The sequence below is a fragment of the Protomyctophum bolini genome, assembly GCF_963924005.1.
Source record: "Protomyctophum bolini genome assembly, chromosome: 19".
NCBI lineage: Eukaryota > Metazoa > Chordata > Actinopteri > Myctophiformes > Myctophidae > Protomyctophum > Protomyctophum bolini.
Window position 1 is genome coordinate 18,812,556 of NC_137880.1, and position 23,879 is coordinate 18,836,434.

Consider the following 23,879-nt stretch of genomic DNA (forward strand, 5'->3'; position numbering starts at 1 on the left):
TTTAGAAGCCAATTGTAGCCAATGAGGGTGGATTATGAGAAATCAAACAAACCCGTCTTGTTCACATGACTATGGAGAGCATGTGTACCGATTTGCGTGATTTGAGTAATGTTAGAAAATGTGTTTTACATATGTCGGCCTCCTGGTGGCGCTATAAAGAGCAGATGTGAAGAATTCCAGGCAAAGGTTTTTCCTTGGCCTCTAGGGAGTTGGCATACAAAGTTATCCACAGATCCGTGCAGTCAGAGGTAAAAACACTTTTCGGCCAGTTATCGCGCCACATTGAGGCTGAGTTCCTTCCTCTGCCTAGTGGGAATGTGCGTGCACAATTTCACGGGAATCACATGATGTGTTCATGATTTGCAGCATTTTGTTTGAAATTGAGCACTCCTGCGAACTTTGGAAGCCAATCTTAGCCAATCAGGATGGAGTCTGAGAAATCTGAAAGACCCGTTTCGTTGAATGGCTCTAGAGAGACTGTGTACCAATTTGCGTGATGTTTGTACAAAATCTGTAGGTGTATTGTCCCCATGCCTTCGGTCTGCTGGAGACAACAAGGCCAGGACAGATGGCAGTGAGCTCTCCCTTGGTCATCTGTCAGTGGGTCTGCATACTCACCGTATAAGGACATTGGTGGCGCAGTTAATCACAACTTCTTACAGTGTAGCAGGTCATATTAATCTTAGCGACCGTGTTGTAATGATAAAGGGCAAGTGCTGAATCATAAGCCGTGGGGTGGTCACAGCCTGGAATTATGCCATGCGTAAAATGAGACTAATGAACTTTGAGGATTTGTTTTTTCTCTCAGATTTTACATATTGTCTCATTTAGTTTAGTTTAATTCATCCTGCCTCATGGATTGGGCAGAGAATTTAAATGTCCTATATCCTAGCCTGTGGCATGTTTTAAGACATGAAGTGGAGTTTTAATGGGAAACGTGTCCCTCAAGGTGGTTCACAAAGATTGTTTGCAAAACCGGAGGCCTTCTGAAACATATTGCATATTCTAAATCCCTCCAGCTTCCATTGTTGCTTAGGCGAAGATAAGAAAACTTTCCATTCTAGAGTAAGTCGCTTGTTGGATTAGAGATTGAATAATTCAGTGCGGTTTTAATGTATTTCACTCATAGCTTCCCTGTTAAGTTAAATAAGGCTAGAATAGATTGACCACACATGTGCACCGACATTCTACAAATAATTTCACACGGTACTAATTCTCAGTACAATTCTAAATTTTAAGTTATTTTGGATTCACAACCTTAACATTCAAGTTAACGTTATGTAGGGGTGCAACATTACAAACAAAAGCAAAAAATCTATAGTTGCAACTCTGTATTTATTTACTCGCTGTATTGCTGTATTGTTTTTACCAAAATTTAACATCAATCTGTTTATGTTAAATTGGTTGGTTATGTCAAATTGGATTTTCTTTCTGTTTGGAGAGGTTGGATCAATGTTATCATGGAATTCTTGGCCCTCTGGTCTGTCTGTATTGCCTTGAGTGTTTTTTGATGACACTTACAGTATGGTGCAGGTGCACCAGACTTCAATCAATAGCAACACTTACAAAGATAAGGAAACGATTAATAGTGGTTGCAAATTAGATTTCCTCTGAACTATGGTTTGCATTCATACGGATAGAGCTTGTAAGGTTTGTTGAAGATTACCTCTTTATTTGATGATTTTTAAAGCTAAAACCAGGGAGACTGTGCTTATGGTGCTGTATCACCTAATAATGATTGTGAGAAGGTCTCTACAGTGGAAAGATTAAGCCAGTGTCCTGTATAACTAGGCCTGGGGCGGTATATGGATTTTTTATTGTGGTAATAAATCACTGTATATTCATTGAAGGAAGCATGAGATCAGTTCGGGGCTCTCCCCCGGTTGGCAGAGGGAGAGTAGTTCCCAGATATACAGCTTAGGCAATTGGCATGGGTGAAAACTGGTTTAAAAATCATGGGGTAACATTTTAAATTGCGGTTGTGAACTCAATACGTGTGTATGCCTTACACGCGGTATTGCGGTTATTGCACCCAGCCAAACATCTACTCCTGGAGTCCTGAACCACACAAACCCTTATTTCCCTATTCTGGGCATGGTGAGCATTCGCAGAAAATTAAAAACGACAAGCTCACAAAGCATCATTTTGCGACACATTGTGAGCTTGTAGATCAGCTATTTTGAAGACATTTGAAGTAGAGGGGAAAAAAGGCGGTATAGACCCCTTGTGAGACTGATTCCAGTCAACTGAAGTATTTTAAAATCCAATGTATTATATAAATGTTGCCCTTTAATACCTTTTTATACCCACTGAAGCCTAAACAACCACTCAAATCATTGATTTTCATCCTCTCTCAGGATACTATTCCAAGCCTTTTCAGCTGCAATATCAAAAATGTCCTCCTCACCACTTATGCCCTCCCACCTCAGTCTCGGTGGGAGGGGTGGGGGGAGGAAGGCATTGAACCGTCGTGGGAGGAGGTGGCGACCGTGGGGAGAGAAACAAGAAGCAAAACAAATCAAGTTTGTTTCATGTTGGAAGTTGAAACTTGCGATAAGGGGGAAATTCTTCACGATGCAAATACAGAAATGATTGACAAAGTATAAGTAGAATATCAATATGCCAGCTGATCAATCAGCGTTGAGCCCCGGAATCATTTTGGGTTATAGCTGTAGTGTAGTGTTTGGTTTGGTTTTATTCATCCAGCTCCATGACAAGCCATTGGAATTACGAGTGGATCCCAGCAGGAATTATGTCAAATTTATTGAAGCGTGCAGTCTGTTTTTGTAACCTTGTGGTTAGCGCGGTAGCCTAGAAAATGGGACGACCCTGCCTTAATTGTATTATGCTGCATTTCATTCGTACAGCACTAGTAGCCTAAACACACAAACGCAGATCAGTCACCAGTGGTGGTGATGAGAAAATAAAGTCTTGTTAGATTCGCCAATATTGTCCCAAGATCAATGTCTCGTTAGAGTCGCCACCGGGATCTCACAACATGCAAGCCCTTTTAGAAAGTGTAGAGACGCTCTTTAAAAAAAATAAATGATTTATTTTTGTGGCTTTCGCCGTTATTTTAGGGAGGGACAGACAGTACACTGACAGGAAATGTGGAGGGAGATGGGGGGGTGACATGTAAAGGCCGTCGGGATCGGGAGTCGAACCTGCAGCACACTCATTGTAAGGCTCACAAATCATATGATTTATAGCAGGCCAGGAATTATGTTAATTAAATATAGTCGGAAGAATCGAGACATTTTTGTAACGAGGAACCAATGGACCCACGGTTTTCCACTCCCCCGCCGTCATAATCTAACTCTCCACCACCGGTGACTCCTGCAACAGATTATGCTATATAATGTAATATGAGATGGGATAAATGTGTGTATTTCACACTAATAGCCAATCGGCTGTCTGTCGATCTTGAGTTAGATGCTGACGTTAACTGTGTTCAATAATTTAACTTTGCGTTTGTAACCAAATGGACCCGGCCGGCTCGGTTGACTTTATTCCTGCTGCTATATATTATCTGTGAGCATTAAAATGAGCTCGTATGTCTCTACAAAGGGCTTGTATGTTGCAGGATCCCTTTGGTGGATCTGTGGAAACTACATGCAGCTCGGGAGGGACACGGCCAATTTCCTTATTTTATGATCATCACCAGACACCTTACATCGGCTATAAAGATGGCCAAATCAACCATGGTCCCTGTATAGGTTTTGCAATATATTCAAGTAAATTCTGTAACATTTTAATGACTTTGGATACAATTTAAATGAATCCAAAATAAATCTGTGGAAAAAAATCTAAATTTTTATGTAGGATACATGGTCAAAGCTGTGTTCAGACAATTAATTACATGTAATCAGCTGTGGCAGGTTTCATTAACTGCTATTAAGCCCTATACTCTGTGATACAAGTGATCTGCAAGCTCACAATGTGTTGCCATTCGACCCCTTACAAGCTTGTAGGTCCTCTATAATAGCAATTTAACACTGGATGGTAGTACGGTATATGTATGCCAGATTTATACGTAATTATGCTGCAACGTGGTGTGATCTTGTAGATCTGCTATTTTAGGAGCGTGACACCTGCGCATAACTAAGTATAAATCAAGCCTTACTATTGTCAATCAGCCCCTTCTGTTGGACCCTACGCTAATGATGTGTAAAGCTGCTGGGGGTTGGGGCTCGGGGCTCGGAGGGGGTGGAGGTTGCTGTCGGTCAGGCCACAGGGCTAGGCCGGCAAAGCTGTGCCTCATTAGCGCTAAAGCACTCGGGGGAACAGGACACAAGATAAGGATGAAATCAAACGCTCACAGCACCCACCAGACAACAGGGTATAACAGCAGGTGGAGCTTGCTCTGGGTGTGTCTGATTGTGGTATTCTTTTGTGTGATTATAATTTTAGCCCCTCCTTTAAAGAGCTATAGTGTAGATTCTTTCTGAACACAAACATTAAATGTCATTGACGATTAATGGAGAATTGACGTCGTATGTGTCTGAGAAAATCGGCTGGGTATGTCGGTGGCCACCCTTCGCCAATAAGGGACCACCATTCTTAATGATGATGTACGATGGCCTGGGCCGTGGCTCAGCGGTCCAGGCACCTTGGCCGGTAGTCCAAGTCTGGCAGTGTGCCGTGGGTTCGACTCCCGATACCGACGGCCTTTACTGCATGTCATCCCCCCATCTCTCTGTTTCCTGTCAGCCTACTGTCTGTCCCGCCATAAAGGGGAAAGCCACAAAAAAAAAGATCATGTATGATGATTAGAGTGCCCCTCACTTCACACGGGTGTGATTCTTCATATTTATTTTAAAGGCAGTGTGTGGCACTGTGTGCACCATAACAATACTTTAGAGAGATTCTGGCTGCCACATGACGTCACTGCTTAAAGCAAACACTAAAACTCCATTGACTAGGGAGTACGGTGGTGCAGTTGGTAATGGTATTGCTGTTGCCTCACACCTAGAAGGTCCTGGTTTCTATTACCGCTGTGGGTGTGTTCTCTCCTCCCCATCAGTGCCCATACCCTAAGTTTACATGTCTGACTGTCAGCATACATGCATTGAAGGAAACATGAGGTCAGTCCGTTGCTCTCCCCAGGTTGGCAGAGGGAGTGTAGAGCCCAGGATTACACTAGAGTAGACGATTGACACTGGGAGAAAATAATCTGTGGGATATATATTTATATAGTGTGTGTGTGTGTGTGTGTGTGTGTGTGTGTGTGTGTGTTGTAGGTAGACTTGGCTGTCACATGACGTCATTTCTGAAAGCCATACAAGTGAGCGGTGCCTTTAACATAATGTCTGTCAACAACATGACGTCATAAGGGAGGGAGGGGGGGGATATGCACACATTTTGTCCATTGAATTTGACTGTCATATAACGTCACAGGGTGGAGCGGTAAGCACCGGTCACAAACAGCAGGAGGGACATTTTCCACAAGGAAAAGAGAAATGTTAAGTCGACCAGAAGCAAGGACAAATCATATCCCCTCTGGTGATAAACAGGAATGACTGAGGGGTATCAAAAGCGGAGGCAAGGGTTTCCACCTCATTCCCCATCAAATCATCCCCTGGAGTCAGGGATAGCACAGTACACACTGTTTGGTCATCACAGGGACTGGGATTGTTTTCTCCTTTGTTTTCTGCTGAAGAAGGGTCAAGCTGTATTGATCTTTCAAACTGATGAGGGTGTGTGGACGCACTGGGTGGCTATTATTACTGCTGGTGCCGCCCTGCATGGCTGGACAACTATCTCACTCTAATGACTATTAGATTACATGTCTGGTTTCCATTAAAAAGATAAAAGCTGTTCATTACTTTGCTGTTTGAGTGCATGTGAATTGCATGTGAATTGTCCACCATTGCAGTCGTTGATGCCTGGTAAATCAGAAGTGTTTCATCAGACGCGTGAATGTGTTGCACTCAAATAATATATTCATTGTAATAGAATTACAACTTTGTGTGTGTGTGTGTAGTCAAAGTGATTTTAATAATTTCATTTAAAACCACATCCATTATATAGAAAAGACGGTCAAATATTTCCATCTCCAGGCTGTCTGTTGTCAGATGGTGAAGTATTCTCCCGCTAACCCATTCCTGGCATGCATCCAGGGCTTTGCATCCATGCCACCTGACATCGAATTAAAATTAATTTATTCTATGTTTTAATGGCATTGCTGTGTCACAGCAGGTATGACAAATGCATAACTTTTGGCAGTGGGAGAATGCCATTCATCTCTTATCCATCTGTCTACAGACTTACTTTCCCAAAGAGTTGTACATCCCTACTATTGTGTGTATCCAGTGTGACATGAATAATTTGTGCCCATTATTTGCATGAACGCCCTAATTTAAAGTGGCGTCAGTTTTCCTCCATTTTGAGGCACTGATTAGGATACTTGACCTTTAGAGACTGAATGGAAACATCTTCCTTTGCCAACTTGGTATTTTGAGAAGGAGCATTTGTCAGCCCTCTTGGCATAATGTGGCTCTGCATCAGAGGTGAGAGCAGGCGACAGCAGATTGTTTGTGAAATTGGGAAATATTCACCGGAGGCGTGTGGCATTTAGATCACACAGTCCTTTTCAATATTCAACGATGTCTAATTCTTCTAGACCTATCCTTTTCTTCTTGGCTTTAGGGACCTGCAGAAGGCAGGATTACTTTATTTGTTTTGATTTTCCCCCTCATTCCCTTGTGAAATAGCTTAGGGTTTGTGCCAACACAGATTGATTGTGACATTGATTGTGACCAAACGGTAAGCATTTGGTGGGATAGCGTTGCTTGCACGCACTGGTTCTTCTCTGTCAGTATAGCTTTGTTCATCCTGAAGTACCGGTACTCTTTTGATGTTTGAAAGTACAAATGTGTTTGTTTGGTGACAATCAGTGTTTTTCAATGCTGTGCTGTCCTACACATTAGTCATTGGTTTCAAATAATGCAATTTGCAGCCTAAATGGCAGTGTAATCACTGAACAGCCACCCAGAGTCAGACCAAAAAATAATCTTTGTGCAGAAGAAAATCATAGTCCTTTGTTATGGATAGACCTATTATTTTTTTATTTTTGTAATAACTATCAAACACAATTTTCCATTAGACCTTATTGAAATTTACAGTCAAGTTAAATATGCAGATATAATGTTGATATAATATTTTCCTAAAAGCTGATGGTTTAATTTGGCTTGGTCATTTAAATCATATTTATTATATAGGTTTATTCGAGGTTAGTTAATTTCCAATTTGAGTTGACTCTAACAGATTAGTTTAATAGCATTTGATGCAGTCACAGTAAATCTGAATACAATTTCACATCAGTCTAATTCCTGTTGGAGTGGAAGGCACGCACGCATGCACACACGCACGCCTGATTACATGTTCTGTTATTTGATGTGGTTTGAATGTTTCTAGTTTATTCTTCCCACTGATTGGTGTAGCAGAGAAGTAATTCAATGGGGGTGTGTGGAGGTACAATTTGATTCTTCGTTCCCCACCAGCTCCTTCACTGAGCCATCAGTTTGTATAATATATCCACATAATTTCAGAAAATACGAAGCAATGAATGCGGTAGGGGGTCTACTTTTACTGTATGTTATATCTCTGAAAAGGCATGGATGAAATGTGCCCCTGGTGAACATGTGTTATTTGAAGATATAATCTAATGGTTACTTCTGCATTACTGCAGACCAGCCTCTACTATCTATCTATCTATCTATCTATCTATCTATCTATCTATCTATCTATCTATCTATCTATCTATCTATCTATCTATCTATCTAAGATATAATCTAATGGTTATACTTACCAGCCTCTACAATCTCACTGCTAGACAGTCCAAGACTTGATGATTTTGACACAAATTAGTAGTGAAAAAGTTTTCAACTGAATAATTCACACTCACTCATTTCTATGTCTTTGAGTTGTTCAGTATCTGAAGCCAATACATTATTCAGAAAGAGACTTGTGGAGTTAGGAACTGTGGTAAATGGTAAATGGTAAATGGTGCATTTATATAGCGCCTTTATCCAAGGCGCTTTACATAGATTGTGCATTACATTCACCCATTCATACACCGATGGCAGCGGAAACCATGCAAGGCACCAACTAGCACATCGGGAGCAATTAGGGGTTCAGTGTCTTGCTCAAGGACACTTCGACAGTAACTCTGGGGGAGCCCGGGTTCGAACTGGCAACCTTGCGGTTCCCTTCCAGGCACTCTACCCCTGAGCCACCGCCGCCGTGGTGTTAACACTGTCTTTATGAGACACTGCTGACTGCATACATACATACTGTACGGCTCATTCTACACTAGCTGTATGTTGTAAATGCTCTATGCATGCCAAAGAAGAAAGAAATACCCAACATCCATGAATAAATTAATTTGTTACTCATAGTTGCACCTTCCCGTTAATTTACCATAAAGATACACTAGAATTGCATCATACATTAAGAGAAAGAAAAATAATCGTATTTGTTGCCTGTTGTTTGATCAATAAGCAACACCAAGTGGTGGAACTGGAACACACTGGCCTAGTTCTTCTACCTTCTAACCAACCTGTAGGACTCGATAATAGAGCGTCGAAGTCCTGACGACGCCACTTTCTCATCCCCTCGATTCCCCTGGTTCACGGAAGTAATCTCTCTATGGAGAATAACATGGGGTGATCTTAATATCTACTATAAATAAGAGGGGCACGGTGACACCGTGACACAGTTGGTAGTGCTGTCGCCTCACAGCTAGAAGGTCCTGGGTTCAATCCCCGCTCGGGACGCTGTGGGTGCTGGCGTCGTGTTTCCTCCTCTGCGTCATCAGTGCCCATACCCGAGGCGGGGTTAGCGAAAGGGCCTTTCTGTGTGGAGTTTGCATGTTCTCCCCGTGTCCCCTAGGGTAGGTACCCTCACAAAAAACATGCAGTAATTCTGGTCTCTAAACTGGCCAGCCGGGGCGCCTGATGGAGGGGAAAGGAACTGGTTGGAATAACGTGTTCCTTCCACGCGCTACGTCCAACCAGGGAAACTTGGACACTCGGGCATATAGGAAGCATGTGTTCAAGTCCGTTGCTCTCCCCATGTCCCCGATATATGGGGACTAGGTTGGCGGAGGGTGTGTAGAGCCCAGGATCACATTCGATAATTGACACAGGGGTGAAAAATGGGTTACAAAATCGTGGGATAAAAATGATAAAATAAAGAAAAAGAATACCAAAAATAAACAAGCTGTCTCTGCATAGTTTATGACAGTCAGTCACTCATATATGATATACTGTATATATGATATATATGACTAGCGAAAATTTAACAATAGTGTTTTCTCTCAGTCAGTTGATTCTTCAGATCCATATGAGTGAAGCGGCCTGGATGATTTGTTTATTTTTCAAACGCAGTTCTTATGAGGCAATCTAAAATCCCCTATGGGGATTACAATGCAAATAAAAAGTACATGAACACATGGATTTGCGGCCTCTATTGACGTCAGACTTTGGTGCTCTATACGGTGACATAGACTCAGTGCCTTTATTAAACCTGTATTTATCCAGGGTACTTTTGCAGAACACAGATGCTCTTTTTCAGCACTTTACTTCACACTCCCAGTACAACCACAGTCTTTTACTGTTGGCTGCTGAACAGCTCCACTGGTAAGTGCCTAGTTCAGCGTTGGGTATTGAGGGGTGAACGTTGCTCATTTGATTCTTTGCACTTTTGTAAGACTCTCTTGGAAAGACCCAATTGCCTAGAATGTAAATGTAAATTTCTCTTTGCAGTACACGGCATCTGTTTGACAAACAGAAAATTTGTGTAGGAAGTGGGAGCTGTATGAACAGACTATTCTGATTCATAATGTTGATTCTAACTACATTCTCTGTACATAATGTTTCTGTTCTCCACAACAGGTACATGATGTTGATCCATGGGAAGAATGAAGTGTACATGATCGAAAGAGACAACGCAGTCTTCCATATAGCTAACCTGGAGTTCCCATTTCGCAAAGATCCACGTGTCCACCTAGCCAACACTTTACTGGATGGGGTGAGTGCTCTTACTTTTGTGTGTGTGTGTGTGTGTCCGTCCAAATGTATAGTCTTATACCATAGATGACTGACGTCCGGTAGGATGTCAATACATGCTCATTTTGACATTGGTAAAGATACGTTTCGGACGGGCTTTCTGAACTAGTTCGAACATCTGGACATCTGGGGGTGCAAGATCGTCCGAAAAATCTTAGGTTCTGAATGGTATTAGAATGTCACCTTCCTTTCCACACAAAGAATCGGACGTCTGAAGGAGCGTGTATTGCGTATTTGCGTTTTAGACCGTCCAGAGGAAGTCTGAGGTCCACATGGGAGCCACACTGTTTTTAGAGCCCATCTTGTTGTTCTTTCTAGTTCTGCTTGCTCAGACACCTCTAATGTGGTGCGACATGCTGCCTTCTGTGTGACCTGTCTAAAAGTCCCACATGCTCAGACCTAGCTTTACTGAACTTTGACGCCCCTCTTTTACCAACACTGGCCTGCTGTTCCACCACACTGGTGACTGACAGATATTGTCTGTCGCCCCCTTTCATGCCAAACCTCTGGGATGTACCCGAGCCAGGCAGTAGAGCCTGTTGAATAGAGGACTGACAGGACAAGTGCATGCCTGTGTTCTAGAATACAATACATAATATTGAGAGAATTCATGAGATTGTTGTGCCAGTTTAACCACTTTCGACTAGGTATTCCCTGTTTGTCATTATTGTAAAAATGTTTTTAAGTTTTTTAAGACCTTTTTCTAAAAATAAATCTAAATTACAATAGCTTGTCAGCTATTTTAACTATTTGTTTAAACCTTACCATGGTCCTTACCATGGAACAGACTGGGAAACACAATAACAAGTTTTTCCAGAATCAGATGCTTCTATCTTGCCTCGGTTTTCCCCACCACAATTCAAGATTAATAATGTATTTCCATTTCAATAAAACGTTGGAATTTGTCTTAGTCTGTGTGCTCGGGGTAGACAAAAACAATCCAATGCAAATACACATCAGCATAAACACATAACAATGCTCATAACTAAATAAATAAAACATTCCACTCTGCAGTGCAGTTTTGAGCTTGGCACTGAGTAGGCCTATCATAATAATTGCCTACTCGTAGTTATCTGAGTTAATCACAATAATATATATTTGCATAATTCCATTCCATCCGTATGAATTAATCTGTTTTGTTTTCCCTTTTTCTCGAATTAACAAATAGCAAGCTTACAATGCGCTGCGATGTGAGGGGTTGTGAGTTTACAGATTTTAGTAAGATTATATTATTGCCTTTCCGAGTTGACTTTGTTTCAGCTTGTGCTTTTTTGTGTTTTATTCTTTCTTTAATTCTTATGCCTTTTTTATTTATCTCTCCCGTCCCCTGGCCCCCACACACGCATGTAAAGCAGTTTTTGATTACAAAGCCTAAAAGACACATTCTGTTCCAATATTCAATGTCAAAAACACAATGAATTGACTGAGAAAGTTTCATATGACCTAAAGAGACCAATATCTCTCTTGGGTAGAGTAAAACTCATCAATTGGCTATATTGCCCAAGTTTCTCCATCTATTTAAAAACCTCCCAATACCTATTTCAACCCCATTTTTTAAAATAAAATATAAAGTATCTTCACCTCATTTACTTGGTATAACAAGTCACCAAGATACAGGTTCTTTACTTACCATACTGTGCTGGCGGTCTAAATTTACCCAATCTTAAGCTTTATTACTCTGCATGTAAATTAAATAAAATTAAACAATGGTTTTCAAATACTTCAAGTGCATGGACAAGGAATGAGTCTTATGATCTATCACCTTATGAAATTAAATACATTCCTTATTTTGAGTCCGTAGCAGTCAAACGCATTACTGGCAATCCTATTGTATTAAATAGCTGGAAAATCTGCGAAGATATAAACACATTTGTGAAATATAAGGAGTTTACTATCCCCATTTACTCCAATATGGTACAATCCTTCCCTCCCAATCCTTTACTCCAATATGGTACAATCCTTCCCTCCCAATCCTTTACTCCAATATGGTACAATCCTTCCCTCTCAACAACCTTTAATGACGGGGGCACGGTGGCACAGTTGGTAGTGCTGTCACCTCACAGCTAGAAGGTCCTGGGTTCGATTCCCGCTCGGGGCGCTGTGGGTGCTGGCGGCGTGTTCCCTCCTCCGCGTCATCAGTGCCCATACCCGAAGGCGGGGCTGGCGAAAGGGCCTTTCTGTGTGGAGTTTGCATGTTCTCCCCGTGTCCCCTAGGGTAGGTACCCTCACAAAAACATGCAGTAATCCTGGTCTCTAAACTGCCTCCCCCTGGCCAGCCGGGGCGCCTGATGGAGGGGAAAAGAACTGGTTGGAATAACGTGTTCCTTCCACGCGCTACGTCCAACCAGGGAAACTCCCCCCTGTCAGGTGTAAAGGAGCAACTTGGACACTCAAGCATGAAGGAAGCATGAGTTAAGTCCGTTGCTCTCCCCAGGTTGGCGGAGGGTGTGTAGAGCCCAGGATCACATTAGATGATTGACACAGGGGTGAAAAATGGGTTACAAAAATCGTGGGATAAAAAATATATTAATTAAAAAAACAAAAAACAAAAAAACAACCTTTAATGACGATACCTTCAAACCCTGGCATGACGCAGGCATTAAATAAATAAATCACCGGTTTCCTCTCTTTTAGAGAAATACAAGATCTGTACGCTATCCCTTCTACTCATTTATTTCGTTTCTTTCAAGTTAGGCACATGGTCCAGTCTAAGCAACAGCCCCTTGCCGAACCTAAACTATCCAAAGTCGACTCACTTCTAAGGACATCTGTGTAGTCTTGCAGATCGATCTTTGGATTTTACAAGGTCCTTTTAGAATCTTTGCCAGTTAACACCGGAAATATTAAGAAATGGGAACAGGACCTCTCACTCGTCCAGATAAGTCCAGATTGGTCCTATATATGTGATAAAATACATACTTGCTCCTATAACCTTCGTCACAAGTTATCCCAATTAAAAAATTATACATACTACATAGGGTTTATTACATGCCAGAGAAACTCCATAAGATGAACAGTGAGTTGTCTTTTCTCTGTAAAAACCAGAGGGGGACCTTTATCCATATGTTTTGGTCATGCAGTGCTGTGTCATCATTTTGGCATTCAATTGTAGGTGCTGTTTCATCTTGCTTGGGGATTTGTTTCCCCCTTTCCCCTCGCCTATGCCTTTTTGGCACAGGTGGGGAGGACGGTTGGGACAGACACCAAAAGAAATACATTGACCTAGCTTTTCTAGCAGCAAAGAAATGTATTACCTTACATTGGAAGTCCTCTACCCCTCCTACAGTTTCACATTGGCTAAATGAACTATCCAGTTACACTCCTAGACGAAATAAATTATAATATTAAGAATAGGCAACAGGACTTTTGGAATAATCTCATATCACTGTCTAAACACTACTGTAGGCTCTGTCTGTTTGGCAGCAAAAAAAAAAGAGGTGCCTATTGTAAACTGAAATGTATAGCATGTTTTTCATGACTGTATGGCACTCTGAATAAAAAGATTATATAAAAAATAAGCACAATTAAGTCATTAATCGCAAATTATTTGAATGACACTCCTCAAGTAAAATGTCACGATGGCGACAGCCCTAGCACTGATGCTCTCTGGGAGGCGTGAGTTGAGTAGTGTGAGAGTTATCCTCCTCACACTCCAGTAATGGGACTGGGCTTTTATTGACAGCCGTGTGGTGTAGGTCACCCATGTCCCAGTTCTCCACAGCAGCAGGTGCACAAGACATGCGTTGTTATCACACTCTCCTAACAAGGAACACAAAAGGAAATCGGTGCCATTATGGCTTGTGTTTATGTCCTCTGGCCTTGATTTGATTTGAGATGTGGTCCTGGTTCATGTACAGTTTTCCTAGTGTTGTGATGAGAGGTGTGTTATCTGTCGTCATTATCAAGCTCATTTTTCTTCTTGTCTTCCACTCTTGTCTTTCGAGAGTTGCTTTATGTAAACTAGGCGAGGGCTTCGCCTTCTCCCTCTCTCTCCAGGGCTAAATGATTGCTGATATGGTGAAATGTCATTTTCCTCGCTCAGGCATGCCACATAATGGCACATTAGTGTGCCTTTGAAGGAGCCGTGCAGATGCGCGCTTGTGCTGCCGCAAGGGCTGTTTTGAATCACGGTTGGTTGTTGTCTGTTGATGCTTCTGGCCCTGTGTGTTCACAGAGAGAGCCTTTGCTTGGCTGTTTACTGTGAGCATCGCAGAGGGCGAGCTGGGCTTGCTGATCTCTTTCATCTCCATCCCCACAGAAACATCCTCATTGTTTGTATACTGTGGCTTCACGACAACTAGAGAATCGGTATCTACGGTGATTTCACAGTATTCTCTTTGTGTTGATTGAGTTTACCATTAACCATTTAACTCATTTAGGCCTGACCTCAAAATAAATAAAAAAAACCTTCTAAATCCTCCAGTTTTCTGAAATAAATATTTTCACGCCGAGTGGCGCGCTACGAGCTTGTAGGTCTGATCTACATACACTCATAATATATGCATTGTTTACAGTAGATCTTCGCCATTTTCTGAAAATCCAAAATAGCAACAGAACACCAGGATTCGGTGGTTAATCTGTTGCTTCTGTTAGTATTAAAAACGTCCCCCTTGTTTGGAAGTTTAGGTATTCCTGTCCACAGGATGCTTTTTTCTTTTCTTTCCTTTTATTTTTGGCTGAGTAGTAGTATTATGCAAGCTCTCTCTAATGCCCAGCGGCTTCATTGTGCAACTAAAAGCACTCACGCAAAAGTGATCACCTACCCACAGCTAGCATTGAATCTCTGAAAGTCTTTGCTTGCTCCACTTTTGTCAGACTCATCACACCTTAAATATTTAATACAAGACAAGGAAGTAAAGTAGAGAGCTATAAAAGTGTAATTCATTCCTCCTCTAAAGGTTTGCGACAGGTTACACAGCTGAAGTGAAGACTCCTGTCGATGACAGTGTGATACCCTACCATATTTTCTTATTACAAGACTATGCGCACCCACCCACACACAGCATGGTTGCACAATAGTTATGTGAAAACCAATCATGGGACTCCCGCAGATTAGATGTGTACCTGCATCTGAACTCGACAGTCGTGAATAATGCATGCATAGTTCTATTTCTGCGTCTCTACTCCTTCCCTAGCAACCCCCCCCCCCTCCCCCTCATACACACTCACTCCTCCCCCTATCCTCGGTGCCGCAGGCTTCCTCCCTCTCCGAAGACACAACCCTATGAGACTTAATCATCCCCTGCAGAGTGCCGACCCACTGCCAGTTCCCATCACACGTGACGTAACCACTTGTGGGGTGGGCAGGCTGGGGAGGGTGCCAGGGAAGGAGGGTTTCAGCACACCATGATTGTGATTCCACAGCAGATTGAACTAATAATATTAAATTAAATGAATATGTTGACGCTGAGCTCCGGGTGGCATACCTTTTTATCCACCCCTCTCTCAGAGGACTCACATTTGTTGCCATTTCCTCACTTGTTGCCCAACGCTTCCTCTCTCTCCCTCAGTTTCAGGGAAAACTAGAAAAAGTGCCCCTCGGGGCACAAGGCTCCACCAGGAAAGGTCAGGTTGTGGCCTCCTAGTGGCGCTATAATAGGCCAATGTGAAAACGGTGCAATTTGTTCTTACACCATTGATGGCAATTGGATGATGGCATTTTGTTCAAAAAAATCCACCTGTTGGTGGCGCTATAACAGGCCAATGTGAAATGTGTGGGATATATTCTTCAGCCTAGTAGGAAAGTCAGTGAAAGATTTCATGTAAATTGTACGCTGCCTTCATTGTTTCAAAAGGGCCAATCCTGCAAACTTTGAAAGCCAATGTTAGCCAATTAGGATTGAATATGTAATATCGGACAGATCCGTCTTAAGCACATGACTATAGAGATAGTGTGTAACGATCTGGAGGAGTAATATAAAAAAAATGTTTTTCCAAAGTCGACCTCCTGGTGGTGCTATAACAGGCCGTTCTGGAAAATTTGTGGCAGAGGTTCATCGTTGGCATCCAAAATTTGGCATTGACCGGGTTAATGGTGCCGGAGATTAGCTGTTCACGGATGGACGGAGTGCAAAACATAGACTCTCCCCATGCCTTCGGCCTGGTGGAGACAATGACTGGTTCTTCTGAATCAGGGTGTATACAATCAGCTTATGCTCTATTTACTTTGTCGACTTTAAGACCCCAAGGAGTCTATACTTGGTCTCCTCCCTTTTTCACTTGACACCAAACATTTTCATCTACAAACATCTACAAGCTCAAAACACATTGCATTGCCGCATTGTGAGCTTGTAGATGTGTTATTTTCATTGAATGTTTGCCTATTGTCACCAAGCTTTCTCCTACTATGACATGCGCAAAATAAGGATGCCAAGATTCATGTGGTTAAAACAACTGTTGCATTGTGCACATACAGTACGCCACATCTGTAATTCACATCTGGTTGTTTTCTCCCCCGTGTTTCCATAGGAAATGATCATAGACAAGGTGAACGGCCAGCCTGTCCCCCGCTACCTGATCTATGACATCATAAAATTCAACGTGAGTAGCCCTTGTCTGTTCACCTGTCACTCCTCCAGTCCCGACTCCTCACTGTTTGCAGGTCATAGCACTGTCCAAGCCTCATTAGCGGTCGCTTCTGCCTGGGGTTCAGCTGAGAGGAAATGAGAGGCGTGTCAAATTCTTTCAAATGCAGTTAGAATGTCTGCAGTCAGTAGTGGAGTTAATCAGAGAAAGGCGTCTTGTGTGGTGCATTGGCTTTTATTGATTTGGACACGCACACACACGTGCGTGCGTCCTTGAGGACAAGAGCAGGCTAATCTGTCCAGACTCCTACCTGTTAGCAGAGGTGTCAGTGCTGTGCTGGCCTAGATGTTGAGCGAGGGTGCAACTTTTTTTCCAGAGCCCCGACTTCCCAGTCTCTCAGGGCGCACGCCGCACACTCTTAACCACAAAGCCACTGAGCCGGTGTCTATTATACTCAAACTCACTCAATATGTGTTGATAAACTTTGGAGGTAACCCTCACCACTTGAATATGATTTATTATATCTGTCTGTATTTAGTTTTTGTTTTGTTCATCCTTCATTTGCAATCATTGGTGTCACACTGTCACTGCAGCTGAAAACAAAAATGCCTCATTGTTTTTCACAATTAAGTGATCAGTAAACCATGACTTAGCCAGACAAAGCACACACCCGCTTGCTCAACCTGTCTATTACACTCGATATTTAGTTCCCACATTCAACTTTTAAGTTAACTTTTACCACTTAAAAGTATTTCTGACTGCGCTTTTTTTAGGATATGAGTAGGATTGTAATGGATGTTGGAGCTTCTGATATTGTCAAAAGCGGTGACGCTCATTGGTGTCACTGCAGCCGAAAACAACGAAGCCTCACTGTTTTCGGCTGATTATCCCTCCGTCGCTCATTAGTTGTGACAGCCATAATTGCCACAGAGCAACTGTATAAAATGTGCAGGCTTAATTATGCGTTCTCTCATGTGATGTGTTGTCACATTCATTTTTCACCCTTACGTGATTTATTTTGCCCAAGGACAACAATCCACTGGCTGGTAATGGCTAAGCTTATCTAAATGCTATATATAACGGCAGGTCGGTCCAAAGATGAATGAGCCTGCACAGATGAAAAAAAGAAAGTGTGTGTGTGTGTGTGTGTGGGGTTGTCAAGTGGAAACCCTGTATGTCCAAAACCGTTACATTTCAGTCATTGGAATTATTTTGTCTCAATGTCTAAATGTTTATCAAACATACAGTGTCTTAACCCCAAATAGGTGGGAACCTGGCAGGTCGCTATTCTTTTTTCAAAAATGGCAGAAATAACTGATCTACAAACTAAAAACAGCTGTTCCTGAGCTTGCAGCTATTTTGTGACACGGCATCTCTCTCATTACACGGCAACAAAGGGCATAATTTAAAAAAACCATAAAATGAATGGAATAAGCACATAGAAGGTTTCTGCCTGAAAAGCGACGCTATCTTTGTCTGTAACCTCCCCTCCATTGATCAGAGGATCGATCACACGAGCAAGTGGCTCAATCAATGCCCTAGTGGCGAAGGGGAACGTCTTTGTGAGGCAGAGCAGAGGTTGGAGTCTCCATGGGGGCATCCCTCAACGCCATCAATAAAGCTGTGTTGTATTGATCCCAGTGTGGCCATTATTGGCCTTCTCCATTATGTGGTCCGTGCCCTGCTCCTCGCCTCGGCACGGAGTAGGCGCCACCCCAGGATGGAAACCCAGCAGGAGGGGGAACACACCACCCACCAGGCCTTGTGTGCCCTGAAGTGACACTAAACACATAACAACTTGTTTGGGAAGTCAGACAGGCCAGCAGACACCCGAGTTAGCGATGCGAGTGGAGTGTGGCGGCAGGGATTGTGTCCTCTCTAAGGCCAGGATGGCTTCGTGTGCATGATAGCTTCATCCAGATTAGGAGAACAAGGCTTTTCACTTGCTTTTTGCTGAACATTGGAAGAGGTTATGTCAAAGTGCAGCTTGTAGATTGAAAAAAAGGCTCAATTAATTCTAATAATAATAATAAGACATGCATTGCGGGGTGCTCTTGCAGCACAGTGTGTGCCTCTTGAAACATGACATTGGTTGACCTGGACTGTCAACCCTGAAGACTTGGAGGTGGGTTGTTCTATTTCAGTGGTTGGCTGTGGAATTAGACGAGGATTTTTGTCTTCCTGCAGCAATGCTGTTTTGTGTCAGCACTGAGTAAATGCCTGTCAGTCAATGTCAGCTCTCCCACTGTGGAGGAATTGACAAGCTGTCTTGATGTTCCCACAACTATTCATATACTATCACAAGACGTATTATAATATTGAAAGCCATTATAATGAGATTAAATGTGTCAATTTTGAGTTCAGAACCTGAGATCAACATTGGCGTTCTGCCATCTTTTCCTTGACCTAGTTATCTTTCTTTGATATTTCATTAGACGTGACATTAAACAAAGCGAGCAGAGGATGAGATGAGTATATAAGGGCTCTTAACACCCACTGCAGAGGTGGTGGGTGGGAGTAAATTGCCTCTTGACATCTCCTGCCCTGTGTGCTGAGGCACAGATCGTCGGCTGCTTTGTCACACCTTACTTGCTCTTTATTCCCCTCCACCTGAGAAGTTGAGCGAGGTGGCGGCTAAAGTTTGTGGCTAGGCAAGTTTGTTCTGCAAGCGTACTGCCGTTTCCATAGACACATCGTCACAGCGTACTGCCGTACACTCTGGGTTTCCATAGACACATCGTCACAGCGTACTGCCGTACACTCTGGGTTTCCATAGACACATCGTCACAGCGTACTGCCGTACACTCTGGGTTTCCATAGACACATCGTCACAGCGTACTGCCGTACACTCTGGGTTTCCATAGACACATCGTCACAGCGTACTGCCGTACACTCTGGGTTTCCATAGACACATCGTCACAGCGTACTGCCGTACACTCTGGGTTTCCATAGACACATCGTTTCACTGCTAACACCAAAACATTTACTGATAGATAACAGTGTCTCCAAAGTGTATTGAAAACACACAGGTATTAACAGTTAATAATCCCTCTTTTTGCCCTTGGCAGTATTGACGTAGTGAATTAATTAATCTCCAACTACCGTTGACGTTATTGACGTGGTTGTTTTATTCCCTATAATTGGGGGGTTTGTTTTAAATAATGTAGCAACTTTTAGCATTTTGATTTGTGCAAACACATCTGTATCGGCCCATTCTATTCTAGTTTTTAGATTAATCCGCATCGGTTCGATTAATCAATCAGACCGATTAATTCATCGGTCTGTCTTTGCAGATAAACAAGCCTAAAGTAATAGCTTGAACAGATCTACAAGCTCACAATATTAAATATATAGGTATTTAAGTTAAATCGCACTTGCCTAAGCCTGCAGTGCAGACACCCTGTTACATGTATTTTTGGACAAAATTATTATAATTTTTCAATACAGAATGAGATAATATCGGTTATCGACCATAACGGCAATTAATTATATTTTATATCGATTTCAGCCAAAATGTCTCATCGGCACATCCACATTTATTTGCCATCACTGTTGACTTATTTATATCCATACTATTAAGTCATTCCCTTAAAAACATATTTAATGTATTTGCTAAATAGTTACTGTATCGATTTCAATTGAATCGTATCGCCATAATGAACCAATATCGTCCATGTATAGTATCGTCAACCATTTATCGTGATACATATCGTACCGCATATCGTTACACCCCTACTTTTATATCATACATTGTTGGCTGGCTCATGTGGTTAATGAAATGAAACCATTGGCAATGAATGGGCTATAGCTATGAAGTAAGCTGCTCATTACATGTCTCAGAACAACAGGTTTATCAGGCCCCTTGCAGCCTGCTGCTCCTGCAGAGGCCTTACAGTTCTATAAGAACCCCCTTCACCTCAATGGGGCCCAGGCCAGGCGGGGCACACACTACTGAGCTAGTGGAGATAGACCTTGTTTTATTTATCTTTATCTTACTCTGCAGCACAGGGCAATCCTTCTTTACTCTGCAGCACAGGGCAATCCTTCTTTACTCTGCAGCACAGGGCAATCCTTCTTTACTCTGCAGCACAGGGCAATCCTTCTTTACTCTGCAGCACAGGGCAATCCTTCTTTACTCTGCAGCACAGGGCAATCCTTCTTTACTCTGCAGCACAGGGCAATCCTTCTTTACTCTGCAGCACAGGGCAATCCTTCTTTACTCTGCAGCACAGGGCAATCCTTCTTTACTCTGCAGCACAGGGCAATCCTTCTTTACTCTGCAGCACAGGGCAATCCTTCTTTACTCTGCAGCACAGGGCAATCCTTCTTTACTCTGCAGCACAGGGCAATCCTTCTTTACTCTGCAGCACAGGGCAATCCTTCTTTACTCTGCAGCACAGGGCAATCATTCTTTACTCTGCAGCACAGGGCAATCCTTCTTTACTCTGCAGCACAGGGCAATCCTTCTTTACTCTGCAGCACAGGGCAATCCTTCTTTACTCTGCAGCACAGGGCAATCCTTCTTTACTCTGCAGCACAGGGCAATCCTTCTTTACTCTGCAGCACAGGGCAATCCTTCTTTACTCTGCAGCACAGGGCTATCCTTCTTTACTCTGCAGCACAGGGCAATCCTTCTTTACTCTGCAGCACAGGGCAATCCTTCTTTACTCTGCAGCACAGGGCAATCCTTCTTTACTCTGCAGCACAGGGCAATCCTTCTTTACTCTGCAGCACAGGGCAATCCTTCTTTACTCTGCAGCACAGGGCAATCCTTCTTTACTCTGCAGCACAGGGAAATCCTTCTTTACTCTGCAGCACAGGGCAATCCTTCTTTACTCTGCAGCACAGGGAAATCCTTCTTTACTCTGCAGCACAGGGCAATCCTTCTTTACTCTGCAGCACAGGGCAATCCTTCTTTACTCTGCAGCACAGGGCAATCCTTCTTTACTCTGCAGCACAGGGCAATCCTTCTTTACTCTGCAGCACAGGGCAATCCTTCCAATGACCACTTTCTAAGAAATAGTGACAATGATCCACTTTACTGCGAGCAAAAAAAACTGTGCAGTGTAGGATAATTCCTTTGAGTTCAAACGAAAAACTAAAACTAAATCCCTTTTCTCCCTATTCTCTATTTTCTCCCCTGACTTGGCTGTAACAGTCTTTTTTATTTATTAATTCAACTTCTTTTAACACATACGTAAAATTGACAGAACTTTGATTGATAGACAGAATCCGACGCCTGGATCATCCGCAGATTTATATTGTAAACTGACTCACTGACTGAACCCACTGTTGTCATAATCATCCCCTAAAAGTAGTCTGACCAACAGCCAGTGTTGACCCTGATATATTTTTACTAATAATATGTAATGACTACTAATGAGAGACATTTTAAATATGTGTCTGCAAAGAACTAGCTGTTGAGAGAATAAAAGCAAGAAAGAAGTTCCTTTTATTCATGACCGAGTATTTCCGGTGTGCCTAAATGATTAAAAATATGATGTTGCTATATACTGCACACACACACGCACACGCACACACACACACACACACACGCACACACACACACACACACACAGGGAATGACTAATTTGGTCCTTGTGCGCAATGCAACAGTACTTTTAATTAATGTACCAATTTGAAACGGCTGCCTATATCTTGCACCATAAAATGTGTTATTTACATTATCTCGTGTCCATGTGGCAAGTACTATGTGGGCAAAACTAAATGTGTCCTTAAGGTACTAAAGCAGAACTTCTCAGCTCCATAAGATGTAAAAGAAAAGCACTTACTGTTTCAGCACACTTTATTGAGTTACATGGGCAATTGAGCATAGAGAAAGTGGTTTTCCTAGAAGAGGGGGTGACTTCGATTTTCAAAAAGGTCATAATGGATCTATTCCCTGATGAAGACTTGTCATGACAAAATGTTGGTAGAGTTTATTTTGTTTTCTTGCATTGTAGCAATATATAATACTTCCCCTTTGGTTGTTATTGGGGTTTGCTACGTTACATGTGCATTTGCAGATGGTATACGTCGATTTTTTCCTCTGCATTTAACTCATCCTAACTATTAGGAGCAGTGGCTGACATTAATACAGCAGCACATGAAGTTAAGGGTTAAGTGCTTTGCTCATGGTCACTTCAATACATAGACTGGGTGGACCCAACCGACAGTGAACCAGTGACCTTTGGATTCCTAGATGGCCTGTCTACCCACTCAGCTACGACCCACCCCACAGCCCACACCCACATTCATACATTGAAAAGGGGAATTCCGCTAGCTGTAAGAATTGTTATGTTATCTCTGTCACGGACACTCCTGCATAATTATTTTGTGAAAACGTTAATCAATGCCCTACAGTCATACACCCAAGAATGTTCTGTGTGAATGTTTGTAACTGGCTCCCCATGGGTCCTTCATGGGGTTTCCCATGATGCATTGAGCTTGTCGATCTGCTATTTTTTTAATATTTGAAAACTTCTTAAAAACGTAAAAAATTAAATAAAGAAATAATGCACACATTTTTCTTGTCCCTAGCGTTAAACAACCCAGATGGGAGCTTGCGCACAATGCTGCTTCTCACTGGTCCTTCTGCACTGCCTATATGTCTTTGATTTCAAATTAGCTCAGAGAATCACTAAGCTTTCAAACAAGATCCATCTTTTTTTGGGTCTCTTTTTTTACGCCTTTTCTCTCATAAAGAAGGCTTCATTTCTGTTCCCACAGCTTCCCTCTTTTTTAACATTTCATGCATGCGTGTATATATATAGACACACTTTTTTCTTCTACTGTAAAGTGTTCCCTTAAGAGCTGTTCTATAATTCACAGAATTGTACCTTGACAGATCGGATGCTTATTGCTTTCTGCAAACAAGTTGGCTTCTTCAACAGATTCAAAATGTGTCCATGGGGATTCATAAAATTCACCTTCACATCATAAAGGCAGATTTACCAGAGTGAGTGTAGCACCCATGATTACGGTACATGTGCATTCCCTACTGAACAGGCATGGACTGTACATGCTGTCAATCACTCACACTTACATCTTGTTCAGTCCTGATGACACTGATGACAGATGGTGCAGAATGTGTGGGACATAACAGTTGTTCTAGGAACAGTCACTGCACATTCACTGAAAATGAATGTTGGGCAAGACACCTTGTATCTCCGTATTTCTTTTTTTAAATTAAGGCCTTTTTTAGACTTCATTGTATGACAGTATTGCGCAAAAGCAGCAACAATGGCAGTTCTACAAGCTCACAGCATGTCATGATGCGACATG

General features: G+C 42.4%; 1 protein-coding gene across 2 annotated transcripts in view; it reads left to right on the forward strand.

Annotated features, from left to right (window-relative positions):
• The window catches only part of LOC308334489 (mRNA-capping enzyme-like), a 95,597-nt gene that overhangs the window by 17,432 nt on the left and 54,286 nt on the right, over positions 1-23,879 (forward strand). For both annotated transcript variants that reach the window (XM_080791281.1, XM_080791282.1), the window contains 2 exons: positions 9,897-10,032; positions 16,539-16,610. In XM_080791281.1, the coding sequence (XP_080647407.1) occupies positions 9,897-10,032; positions 16,539-16,610 (208 nt within the window). The remainder of the gene's footprint in view (positions 1-9,896; positions 10,033-16,538; positions 16,611-23,879) is intronic.